Below are 13863 nucleotides of genomic sequence, written 5' to 3'. Positions count from 1 at the left end.
TTGTTGTCATTGCCAATTTCCTTTCTTTCTCTTTAAAGTTTTCCAGCTGCCCCATTATCACTCTGTAAGCTTTGGCAGGAGAGGGAAAAAACAGAAAATAAGCACAAAGCTCAGAAAACAAGCACAAAGCTTAGAAACCTGCCTATTAGGCCAACTAGAAAAGGCAAGCTAGGGATGGTGCAGGTGGCACAGCAACGGTAATGTATCGTAAAAGCTCTGGAGAGATTGCTCTGCACGTTCTCTAGGAATGCTGAGCTACGCTCGGGGTGGGGAGATTAGGGACGGTGAGATATAGCACGATTTGTAGCATGTGCATAAACAGATTCAGTGTCCCCCACCTCTCCCTCTCCCAAACAAATTACTCATTCTCATACGAAAAATAGAAAAATAGTCTGAATGATGGGGAGGGGGGGAATCCCTGAATACTAGCTTACTGTGTGACTACTTACAAGAATAAAGCAGCCCTAAGTTGTTTTTAACAACTTTTGCTGATCCTAAAATATTCCGATTTCTCCACAGGTTTGTCATTATGTTTTTTGTTTCTTTTTTGACAGACACGTTTCTCATTTCAATTAAAGTTAATTGTTTTCGGAATTGTTTTCACCCAAAGTTTTCATTTGCTTTCACTGATAGTTAGCATGTGTACTTCAATCACCTCTAGTTTTCTCCTCCTACATAATTCATTTGCATCTTTCGCTTTCTCTCCAGCCTCCCTCACAGCAGCATTTTAACAGAAGAAGTTCTTGTATTGCTAATCTTTGCACTTTTACTACTCCATTTATAAAATTCCCTAATACCTTCCTCAAACCACTTTCCATCCTGTCAGTAACTCACTTCATACTACTTGAAGAAATGCAGGAGAAACTTACTATTTCCTATGGAATTCCTTCCATTATCAATTCTTTAAGCAAATAGAAGAACAAAATTTTGTTCTGTTTCTGAAATAGATCCTGTAGGAAAAACAGTGACAGCAAAAGACAGGATGCCTACTTTCCGACATGTGCATGGAAATGAGTGGCTCTGCCTTCTGAGTCTGGAGCGGTTTTGACTGTATGCATAACAGGCTGGTGAGCATCTAGTGGACTTCCAAAGTAAAATGTTTTCCTGAATTTAGGTCCCGCTAGATTTCATCAGCTGCTGAGCAAGGATTTTTAGGATCAGAATTCTGAGGCATTTAAATCACATCTATATCTAGTCCTTAAACAACATATATCTAGCTATAAAACTAGATTTGCTCAGATAAAGACTCATACTGACAATTTGCTTTTTACTATTTCTTACACCTCTTTGTGTATCTCAAAGTATTAATCCTGTCACTATTCATCTCAGCATAAAATCCCACAGAGTCTGGGGATTTTATTTCAGGTTTCTTGGTAATAATGCCATATGTGCATTTCTGCATGCATTTTAAAAATTCAAGGTCATTTCTAACAGATTCATATCATAACATCAAAAATAAGACCAATCTAGAAGTTTAACCTCCTTTGTGCCCATAGGAAGAAAAAAAAAAAAAAAAGCACAGTGCTGGGTAAAAAAAACCATGCTTTTCAATAACGGTGTTGATCTAGGGATCAAACAAGTAGATAAAGAGATCTAATTTTTCCTTCAGGAAAGGGTGTTGTGAACAGCTAAACAAAAGGTCACTAGCAACATATTTACAGCAGTTACACGGGAGTAGCAAAGACCAAAAGGAGATTTTATATAAGACTTGGAACTAACAGTCTGTGTTCCCTACTCCTTCTCATATTGTTACCGCTGGACACCAACAAGGTGCTAGCCTTGAGCACTGAAAAACAAAAGGAAACTTGGATTAAGAACAGAACAACTGGGGGAAATTATTAAATTAACAATAAACTTTCTCATCATTCCATTCCAGACTGTACAGAAATTGAATAGCTGCTATTCCTCCCTGTGGTATGCATACTTCAGCCACATGGATCATGAGGGAGAACAATAATCTTTGATTGTAAAAACATGATTTATAAAATTGGCATTTTAAAAGGATTCATTGTGTTCTTTTTCCTGTCTCCTTTTGATGATACTCAGTTTCATTACCTGAAGGAATGTGTTATCATTAGAATAAGCCATCCTGCATTTCAAGCATAGGCATCAACAAAGGACTTGAATTCTTGGAGCTCTTGTCATGTTTGTACACTCCAGAAGCAGGAAGAAGGACTTTACAATCAGGAGACATAAAACAAATAGAACAGATGTGTTGGCTATGTTCAGATTATAATAAATGCCAAAGTACCTTTACAGTAATGTTAGATTGCAAACCTCACATAAAGGAACCTTTTATCATATAATGGGAGAATTTAACAGTAGCACATATTTATTCAACCTTATAAAGGCTCCTACTGCCTTCGGAAGCCTTTTTACATCAGTCACATTTTGAAGTAGAACAAATTAACTGTCCCTTGATTATATCCAGAATATGCAGAGAGGTAGAAACAAACCATTTCTTTAGTGTAGGAAGGAAAAAAATAAAAGATAGGGTTCATTAGATTATTATAAACCACCAGTATTTCCCTGGTCATAAATTGCCAGCTTCCTGAGCAACAGTTACATTTAGAGGCTGCACCATTTTCAGCTGCGGCTGAAAATCTGCTACTTTTGCTATTTTTGTTGCTCTTCATGAAACAATCACTAAAATCTTGCTCCGAGATATACCTACACAACCACAAAGATGCCAGTGAACTTCCTTAGGGGAGAATATGCCTTACTGCATTTTGAGTGACAGCTCCGTTTTAGGAATCGAGTTTTCCTCGTAAGCAGAAATGTTTGTAAAGCAGCATAACGAATGGTTTGCTAAAAATGTGTCAGTTTGTTGAACCCTCCCTAATGTCTGTGCAATGCATTTAGGAGCGTAATTAAATAGAAGACGCTACATTTATGTAATGAAACTGGAAGGGTCCTTGTTGAGGAGCTGTGTGCATGTGTGACATGTTCACACTGAACATGGAGCTTGACAGTGCCAGTCCCTAAAAATAGACCGTGGATATCCTTGTTCTCCTCAGCAGCCTGAATCCTCTGTTTTCCCTGGTGCGGGGCATCACTTTGGCACCCCACTCCCTCCTCCAGAGAAGTGAGTGTTACCCTGAGGTACCTCTTTTTAGCAGAAGTGGAGGAGATAAAGAGGACGCTGCATCTGCAGCAAGCACACATTTTAAACAATATCATTGCCCCTTAGCACGCAGTTATCATGTTGTTTTGGCAGCAGGAAGGAATCTGTGGTTTTTCTTGAATGTTGCTCTTTATTTAAACTACCAGAAATAACACAAAAATGACAGAATGCTCTGTCTATAAATAATCATTCCGGTGTACAGTTATATTAGGAGGTAACTCAGATGGCATGATAACGCCTAACAGGCTAATCTTAGACCTGTAATGCCATAAGATGAAAATAACTAGGCTAAGAATAACTGACCCAGAGGAGTCAGCCTGTTAAAGAGATCCATGAACCGGGCATTTTAGATGTTCACGTTTTTCACAATAATATCTGTCGGTTACTTTCCTCAGAATGTTTTGCATCATACCCAATGTGTAAAAATAAAACAATAGCTGTTGGAAAAAGTTAAAATGTGACGATAGCTCAAACCTTCCCCATTATCTACCCATCAAAACCTGAAATTCGTATGTATATGGCACATACACACATATATACACAAAGATAGATGAATATTTGCAGAGTATCCAGGTAAAACGTTCTGCTTTCTCACAGCTTTTGTTATCTCTCCAAAGACTGTGCACAAGAAAGGGGCCGTGCAGTTAGTTAATGTAGAAATGGAAGTCTGATTAAAGTTCTGGCAACAGGAACAGTTATTCCTCATACCCAACACAAGTCTTAAGGAGCTAAATGGATTCTGTACACAGTTTACATGAGGAAAGACTCTGGTTGAAACTCTATGTCTTTGAGTGCAGTGCAAACCAATATGTATAATAAAGCCAAACAGCTGAAACAATGGCTGAAATAAAGAACTTTTTTCCAAGAAAGTGATGTAGCTCAACACCAAAGAGAGGAGAGCTACTGTTCAGTGCTGGTACTAGTGAACCCTCTGAAGAGTTATTGCCTGAGATAACACAAAGGTAATTTTTTTGTATCTGTATAAAGTTGTACATTACCTACTTGAAATAAGCAAATAATTCAATTTTTCATGAATATCAGAAACTTTAAATGACTTTGCTTTCTGCAGTCTCTCCACAGGAACATTGGAGCAGGTGAACGTTTTGTATGGCCAGAAAAAACAAAACAAAACAAAAAACAGGAGAATAAATATCAAAGTTATGGATGCAAGAATTTGCCCTGAAGGTAACATAAATGCACATACACAAACATGTACACATGGTCATCCAGACATACAATGGATACAACATATGAGATAAATTTTGCCAGATCAGGGTTTACTGAAGGAAGATGGCTAATGGGACTAGTTGCCCCACATACAATATGGTGCACATAGCACTGCTTCTGCCATTTATACCCAAGCAACACAGCTTGAATTTCTTGATCAATGCAGAGAACACTACAACCACATTCACTTACTACATTTGTGAAACTGCAAGTATTTTGCAGCCTGTAGGTAGACTGAATTAATCAAATTAATCATTCTGAATCATTATATTCTCTTTGGACCACTTTTGCCCTACAGATTCAGGAGCCTGACCAGTGTTATTTTCCTTATTTTACAGAGGAGCAAAGTGACATAAGCAGGATTACATAACTTGCTCAGGTCACCTGTCAAATTAGTGACAAACCAAGGCTTTAAATGCAAGATCTCCTTGACCTTCTGATTTTTCAGCGCAACGGCTTTGGGCTGGAAGTAGAGGATGCCTTATCCAATAAAAGTTTAGGTGGAATTTAGGAAGGCCAATGGAAGGGTAATATGTCAAAATATGGCTAATGAAGCAAATACAGCAGCCTTACCCTTTGGAAAAACAGCACAGTCTATTTAATCATCAGAGATTAATAATCTTGAATTTATTTCTTGAAGTCACACATCTGTAGACTCCACGGCTGGGTAGGTTATTTACTCCTCTTCATACAACTGAAATCTAGTTGATGACTATAGCCCTGCCCTGTAGTTATTTGCTACATTTTGACACATGTTCTTGCCATGGACAATGCTGGACCAAATGCTTTTATTACAGAGGTTACAGTTTGTAATTTATATTGCGGTAAAATAAGGGGCCAACCAAAAGCTATGGTCCACTATGGCATTGCACACATATGGAATTGGAGAGTGTTTGGGTAAAATTAAAGCAACAGCACTGCTAAATAGTACCATCTTCTAAATAAGAGGCTTTAGACGCTAGATTTCTTTTTAAAATCTTGAAAATATAACAAGCATGATACCAAATAAGAATGCATCAGCATCATTTTCTGAAATAAAGATGCATAGTACTTGCTGCTGCCTTTTAGAGCAATAGTACCATATGGGAAAATCTAGTTCAGCCTTCTCGAGATAGCTGAGATTGCTCTCTGCAGTAAGGTGTAGGTGTCTGTAAATTACACAGCTTCTTGAGTCAGTGCCGATCTAGATTGCTCCATTCATAATTAGACTTTTGATTGGTACCTATCCAGATCATCTCATTCATAGTATGATTTACAAGCAGGGATGGAGACAGACAGGCAAAGTAGTAATTGAGGGAATACCAGAAGAACTGCCTCACATGACAGGAGTATTTCCTCTGCCTGCTATTGTCAGAAATTCCTCAGACCGTTTGCTTTGCAAATATGCATCCACTGGCCACTGAATCTGTCTTCTTTGGGGCTGACTCTGGCCCACTTAAAATTAGAGGTGAAGAATACACGCCCATCGCATCCGGAAACTAGCAAACTTAAAAATCCATTAAGTGAGTGCTTATGTTCTGCTCATTCAGGACTTCAGAAATATCAAGGCTGCAAGCTGTAAATGTTCAGGGACCTCTTCTCTTCTTAAATAGGTGCAAAATCTGAGCAAAAGCTACATGTATGTGAATGAAGGTAACTTTAAAGTAAAGATATTGCAGTTAGCAAAATTCAAATGACTGATTTTAGCTGCTCCTAACACCAGAGCACATCATCATACCCTGGGAAATTCCTTTCTCCCCTATATGCAGCACAGAAGGAGACAATACACACAAAATTATCAGGCCTGATCCTGCAAGACCCTGAGCTCAAGAGAGCGGAAGGTAACTGACAGCAGCACCAGACTTTGTGGTTTCATGTGCTATGAATTAAATTGCAGATTAAGTATAGTGTCAACTTCTTGCAATCTAGTTGTATATTTCAAAGGCCAAAAGAAACATTGAAGGCTATTTTGCATTCTACAAAGCATATATATTTAAACTTCTCTTACCTGGATAACAATCTTGACTCTCCATTTAAAAAAAAAAACAAAAAACTCTATTCTACTTTGCACTACATAATGGTATTTGGGCCTAATGTAATATCAGATAAAAACCAAATGCTGCATGGCATCTTTGTCTCCAGTGAAGAACAGCAGTGCTATAAACTTACAGAAAATTCTCTCCTTCTCTTGTGTTTCAATTAAGAAAATTGCTATTACTCAAGGAACATTAGTTAGTGGGTTACAAGGTAGCATAGCGAGCTAACAAAGCAGATTTTCACTTATGTAGAGCTAAGTCCAACCTGATGGATTATTAACAAAAATAGGGGAGGGGAGAAAAGCAGTCAGTGCCATCTCTCCGACCAATACAAAAGCACTGGGCACCTGCTGACCTGTTCAGGAAAAACAAAGCAAAGCAGTACTTCTTGAACAACAGGTCAACATTATAGACGATTTTGCAGAACTATAAGGCAACTTTTTCAGAAAACTTTCTGCTTTTATCCATTATCTTAGCTACAGCTTAGTTGTTCACGTTTGTAAATAAGTCTTTCACCTGATGTCTGTCTTTTAGATGGGAATTGTAATTGGTGATCAAAACCTACTCTAAAAAGATAAAGAAATGGTAGATCATCTGAGAGGACCAAAATAAAAACAAACCCCTAAAGCCTCAAATGAAAAGAAACAAACCAACCCAGCAGCTTTTTAAGGAAGGGGAAAAACTGCCAATCTTAAACATTACCAGTTGGAACTCTTCCTTCCCTTAGGGATTCTCATTATTTGAACCTGCATGAAAGGTGTTGCTATTTGACACAATCTCTCACAACAATCTATTTTAATATCTGAAACCATAATTCTGCTCTACAGTTATATGCAATAAAAAATAAATATAAGTACAGCTTTAAGTTGTTTTTCTATACAGCAGGAAAAGAAATAGAACCTTTTTTTTAAAAAAAAGCAACAACAACCAACCGACCAAACAACCAACCACGGGCTCAACAGGTGTACCAAAAGAGGGAATACTCAAACAGATCTGTGGTCCACCAACATAATCATGCTGAACAAGTGGGAAGCGCTGCCAACTTTTTTTTTTTTAAAAAAAAGGAGGGAGCAGACTAAGACTAAAGTATACTATTCACACTGTATTTTAGGTACATATCCTCCTTAAACCAATTATATGAAAAACAAAGTCAGAAACGTAGGATTGAAAAACATATAAAGCGACTAACGTTGTGCCTCAAAAGGCAGAGGTTCAGCCCAATAAAAAAAGAACTGGAGCTGCCAGAGTTTAAGAGAGAAAGGGCAAAGGTAATCCGAAATTTAGACTTTTTTAGTCTGTCTAAATTGACATTTTAACTGAATGGCTACAGTTCTTAGGGCTTTATTCATCCTCAGTACATCCTGTGCAGGTCTCACATCCAGCTAACAAAGAAAGCAGAAAATATAAGAGGGCTTCAAATACATGAAGTAACATCCAATGTTTTATCAGAGCAGCTTTGAAATACCTTCATTAAAAATACATCCAATTTACATTTCAGTGAGTCATTACATCTGAGTACCGCTGCCAAGTTCCCAAATATTTTTAAAGTAACAAAATAAACCATGCATATTAAAGACACAGACTTGCTTTAGCATTTTTTAAAGCAACACCATTAGGAAAACAGGAAAGGATTAATGTAAAAAAAAATCCCTTTGTATGTAAACTTGAGAAAAGGAAACTCACAAAAAAGACCAAATCCTGTTTACAAAATTACATATGAACAGAGCTGCCTGTGATGGGCTCTAAGTGCAGCCTACCAAAAAGGTCTGGTCTGATGAAGCCTCTCTCTGTGAATAAGCCTCTACCAAAGCCCCATTTTGCAATCAGAGAACAAAACAAATAAAACAAGACAGGAATTGCAAACTATATTTCAGCTGATAGCTTTCTGCTCTTGCTAGAAAGCAGTAGACTAAAGAAGACAGACCCCCCCCACCCCAAACAAAAGCAGCAGCTGATATCTAAAACAACATGGTAGAGACATGGTACTTAACAACAACTTATAAAAAGCCCACAAAAATAAACTCAGCTCTTTAAAGGAGGGGCTTGGTTTTTTTTTTTTTTCCGTTCAGTTGTAGCAGGTTGCATTTTCTGAGAAAGCCGCCACAGAGGCAGAGAAGTCTGAGGAACTGGGCTGTCTCTTACCTGAGCTGATCATACTGTGCATTCTTTGCTGAGCCAAGAGCTGCTCCCGTCCAGAAACCCCATCTGAGGAAAAACACGATTCACTCTCGTAAATTGTCTGCAGCATATTCCAACCAGGCTGTACTTCAGCTACATGAAAGATTCATCACTGCACTTGCACAGGGGTGTCAGGCGCGACCCTCTGTCCTCCTACCTCCTCCAGCGAGGGTTGCAAGATAAAACACTTCAGTAATTAGCAATGTTTAAGCATCTGTACAAATAGCTACTAGGAAAGAAAAAAAGCAAGATCCACTTCACACAGCCCCAGTCTGCTGCAAAAGAATAGGAAGTACCCAGTGGGCTCTGCACCCCTGAGTTTGAACAGTTGTGCTCTGGAAGCCAACAGCAGGTGGAAGAAGAAATGAAGAAATATTTTTGTGCTTCAGGCTTTCTTGGCCCGGGGGGGGGGGGGGGGGAGGGGGGGGAGGATAGAGCCTCTTAAAAAAACGAAACTAAATCAGCACCGTTTCCAGGGACTAAGAGCCCCTTAGGGTTCGGCCGGCCAAGTGCCGCTCTGCCCGCCGCGCTGCCGGCCGGGCTCCGGGCTCGGCGGAGCTGGCCGCGGCTCCTGCCACCGCATTTGCATATGAATCAACACCACTGTGGCCCAGAGGCGGCAGAAATAGAACAATGGCTGGCCTGAGCCAAAAATAGGTCAAGCATGGCCGGGTGATTGGAGCCTGCATTAATGCATTTAAAAATACCACAGCAAACACAGCTGTCCAGTCTCTGTCTTTCAGACTGCGATCCTCCACCGCTCGCCCTCGAGCGCAGTTAACCCTTGCCCGCTCCAGCAGCCCTGCTTCTGCGCGGGCGGGCGTGGGGAGAGCGGGCCAGGGCCCCCGTCCACCTCCACCTCCACCTCCACATCCGCGCCGAGGAGCGAGGCCCTGCCGGCCGCCCTCACCGCCTTTCGCTGCTGACGGGCTCTCCTGGCCCCCAGCCCTCCCCTCCCCCCGGGGGATTTTGTGAAGAGCGAGCAAAACGCAAAGGCCTCTGTATTGGTTCTGAAATAATACTGGAAGCTTTTGCTCATAATGTGGTTTCTGCCTCACCCACGCACAGCAATCCTGGTGTGCTATTTTTGTTGCCCGTTTCTCTGGCTACGCTGCAGTTGGCTTTAGCAGTAGAGTCTCGCTGCTGCCTTTTCGATACAGGACCTGCAGTCAGCCCAGAAGAGGCGATTTCTGAAACTGCCGGGGTGGGGGGGTGGGGGGGTGCTGCCAGGGGAAGCTGAAGGTGGAGGGACATGTTAATGGGGGAGCTGGTTTCATACCTTCATTTATGAGCAGCATTTCCATTTTTGGCATGCTCAATACAATTCTCATAGTAACTTACCAGTTGTGGCACAGCAAATGATACATGCTTACATACTATGCACTTTTCTGTTGACTTATTAAAATTTGGAGGGGGCTGAGCAGCTCACACTTATATTTAGAAGCACCAAGCAATTTGCACTGCGTCTTTCTCAGTTTTACGAGGCGATGTGGTTTCAGAATCGTAGCATTTGCCTGCATGTCAGACTACAGCACCACACTCCCCTGGGTCTTGGCAAGGCTTCAGGCATGCTATAGCAAGCTTTGTTTTTCATAACGCTGTTTCAGAAGTTGTATATTTTGTTTGCTGATTAATAGAGCTACACCTAGATAAGGCAAGTTTCATTTCACTGTTACAAACGATACTTTAAATACCTCTCTGGTCCCGCTGTGCTATAAAGTGTTTGCTGCACAGGTGACCAAATCCTCTCGTTTCCTAACTATATGACTACCGCATGGTGGCCAGGCACCTTCCAAAGTGCTGAGTGCCCCTCCATGTTCCTACTTTAGCATAGTGGCAATGACATCAGGGAAGTGATTACTCACTAAAATAAAAAAGCCAATGCAGAGGTTTTCTCAAGGGTTTCTAGAAGACCCAGCAAATCTCTGGACTATCGCAAGCATTTCTTATTCTTGAAGATGCAAGAATGCCAGACAGTTATCTGAAGCTCGGTTTTGCCTTTTGGCCAAGACCTGAACTGTCTGTTGTTCTAACACGTTAGGTTGTGGTGAAGGGCTTCTTTTTTTTTTTTTTTTTTTTAAATTTCTCACAACTGATACCAAGGAAGATTCACAATACCAAAGTTCTGTTGTATTCCTTTGACCTCTGGATAATCTATGCCATTTAGAGGTCTGTGGCTCAAGTCTCCTCCCTTCTTCCTAAACCATTTCTTCCTCCACATGCCACATCATCTAATCTTGCTGAGAGTTACAGTCTGTCCCTTTGGACAGATGGAGACTGCAGCAGCTGACAATAGGATTTTCCCAATAGGATCCCCCAATCAGTACCTATCACCGCTCAACACCCTCCTCTCCCTGCCTTCCCCCCCCCCCCCCCCCCACCACCGCCACCCTCATCAATTTACCACATACACATAGTAACTCTGCTTTCCTCTGCCCCATTTATAAAGAGGTAGAGGGGAAAGAGGTACTTCGCCTGTGGAAGAATTAAAGCTCTGCAGACAGTACAAACCCAGCTCCGGACGGGGCAAGGCCAAAGGCAGTGGCAGCACAGCGACATGTAGGGTGTTACAGCACAGGACTAGTATCACACGTATCACGGTAATGTTTACAGCTGACAATTTTTGTTATCATCAATATTGAAAGTAATACTCATAATATTCTCATGGATAGTGCTACAGAGTTAGCTTAGCTTCAGACTACTCAGTAATCGAGTTGATCAAACCATTGCAGTTTGTTCCCTAAAGGGCTACTTTCTATATCTCATTTGCAAGGATGCCAGCACTGCCTCTGGGAGACCTGCTTAGACCACCAGGATCCGATGCCGGAGCGCTTCGGTTTGTAACCATGCTAAGAGGAGAACAGCTTACGTGGAAAGGAGTGAGAAAGTAAAGGCTCTTTTATCTCTTGAGAATAAATATATCCAATTTTTTGTGGGAAATGTATGGCACCAGGGGAGATGTTTGACAAGAGTACAAGGGGGACCACCAGTAAGAATAGAGAGCTTCTCTAACGAAGACAGAAATGCATTTTTAAAAAAAGTGGCATTGCTTATTGAGTCAAGCAGAATATAATCCTGTTTAGTGATTCAGTGCCTCAAAATAATCAGTCTCGTATTACAGGGAAACACTTCAGGAATAAGTTTTAAAAAGAGTCCATAACACAGAAAATTTTGAAGTGTGGGATCCCAGTATTAGGCATCCACATGCGTTTGTATGTTCTTATAAATGTAGCTGCCTTTTTTTTTTATGATAGGGAGCATTCACAGATCTAACTTCAGATAGCTCAGTGACTGAAAAAAAAGCAAACTGTTTTCAAGAGCAGAAAGATATTTAGCTTTAAGCATTCTTAATTTTGGCATACATATTTTAAAATGACAGATATAGAATATACGCTATGTTAGCTAATTCACAGACTATAATGACTACTGCATTGTGTTTTATATTTCAGATTATATATAAAAATTATTATTAAAACATTTTACTCATTAAGTCAGTCACCCCAAAGGTAGGGCTTTTACAATCTGAATTCTTCCCACTCACTCCAACGTATAATGGGCCTACTTCAGAAAAGCTACAGGCTTAACTTTAAAGCACTTGTGCAAATCCATCCCTTTTCAACATCATATTTAGGCACATGTTAAATTCTATTGATTTCAACGGAATTTAAATACATAGTTAAACACTTTGCTGAGTCAGCCCAGTCGGTAACTGTACGATCACATGATTTTATATAGCTTCTTTACAGTCCCATAGCGGAAGGATAAAGGGTTCATGCCTGAAGAAAATCTGTTTTTTATTTTTAAAGTTATGCATGTTATAAGGCGCCATTTTCATACAGGAACTTGAGTTTTTTGTTCCAGTTTTTCCAAAACATTTCCTAAACTTAGAGAACTTTAATGACACTAGAGATAAGAGTAAACTGTTAAAATGATTTAGCACTGCTGAGGTGACTCTAAATGCAATCAGCAACTTTATGGAAAATGCAAGGCGTTTTAGTAGCATTATGATATCATTACAGTGCATTTCACAATATATTTCTCTCATTTTGCTTCTGAATTGCTAAACCAAATAAATATAAGGAAATTAAACTAGGAAACAGCATTAATGCAACATTAAGAAATTAAGCACTCAAAAATTAAAAAGAGCTAAGATTTCTACTGCATTATTAACTTAGCAACATTATAATTAAGTAGTACTTTTCTGTTTCTGCTTTCCTTGTTAAGCACAAACAATACATTACTGTTTGTTTTTGAGTGTATCTCATTCATTATTCTGAAGTAGAAACTTCATTGTAGTTCCAACTTTTGCAGTTTTCTTACTTGTAAATTAATTCTTAGGTAGATTCTTCTGCCCTACTGCTTCATTTTTGTAGATTTTTGCATCATACAAAAATTACATTCAAAATTAAATTAAAGAGGTTATTTAGCTTCTAGTCGTATGCTCAAGTTAGGATATCCCAGGCTTACAGGTGTCCCATACAACCTTACTTCAGCTCCTTTTTTACTAGGCAAGCATTCTGTGAAAAATCACCAAATAATAACACATATCAATATGAAATAATGCATAAACAAATTGGAATTATATAAAGTATGCATGGGTAGCAGTAAATCTGGCATTTTTCAGCACTGAAGTTTTGAGTTCTAATCTCTGCAACCTAAAGAGCTCCTAACTTATTTTTTATACGTCTAATTTCCATGATTAAAAATAGAAATATAGAAATAGAAAAATAACCATTGAATAGAACAGATGTTTCTGTAACCACAGCTCATTAGATATCACTAGTACCATGTGAAACCCAAACATCCAGCATAAATTACCACAGCTTAGGCTGGAGGATTAACTGGGTTAATGAACAGCAGAAGACTATTATAACCCCAGAGAAGCAGATGGTTTGAGGGTAGAGAGAAATCAGTGGAGAAGTTCAGGCAGTTTGGCTTTTGTCCTTCTGAGAACTAACGGATAGTATCCCTATTCCAAGCCCCTGGGAGACTAAAAATGGATCACTTAATCCATGTGCTCTGTTTGGAAAGATGAAGTGCAGGAATGTCTCTGATTAGTTTTCTATATAGCAAGTCTTTGGCGTTCCCCATGCTGGAATACATGCTGCTTTTTCTTTGCAGTGTTGTGAACCCATGGGATGGGCATTTTTCAAGTGAGGAGAAGAAAACTGTAATTTTAAATATGCTTAAGCTCAGTTCAAGCCTCAAAGGAATTTCCTGGGACAAAGAAAGGCATATATATAGCTTTAGGGGATTTTGTAACAAACAATGGGAGAATAAAACTTCACAAGTTTTGAGAATGAGGAATGCTACACTCGA

General features: G+C 39.6%; 1 protein-coding gene across 16 annotated transcripts in view; it reads right to left on the bottom strand.

Moving 5' to 3' along the window:
• HDAC9 (histone deacetylase 9) overlaps positions 1-13863 on the bottom strand; it is a 508743-nt gene that overhangs the window by 281715 nt on the left and 213165 nt on the right. For 6 of the 16 annotated variants that reach the window (XM_068935036.1, XM_068935038.1, XM_068935037.1 and 3 more), the window contains one exon: positions 8509-8571. The exons of 1 other annotated variant lie outside the window; for it this stretch is intronic. In XM_068935036.1, coding sequence (XP_068791137.1) covers positions 8509-8571 — 63 coding nt within the window. 9 more of the 16 variants (XM_068935041.1, XM_009680799.2, XM_068935040.1 and 6 more) reach the window with 9 other exon arrangements.

This window comes from Struthio camelus, chromosome 2 (assembly GCF_040807025.1).
Source record: "Struthio camelus isolate bStrCam1 chromosome 2, bStrCam1.hap1, whole genome shotgun sequence".
NCBI lineage: Eukaryota > Metazoa > Chordata > Aves > Struthioniformes > Struthionidae > Struthio > Struthio camelus.
The sequence above is the reverse complement of the archived record's forward strand: the minus strand, read 5'-3'. Positions and strand labels throughout refer to the sequence as shown.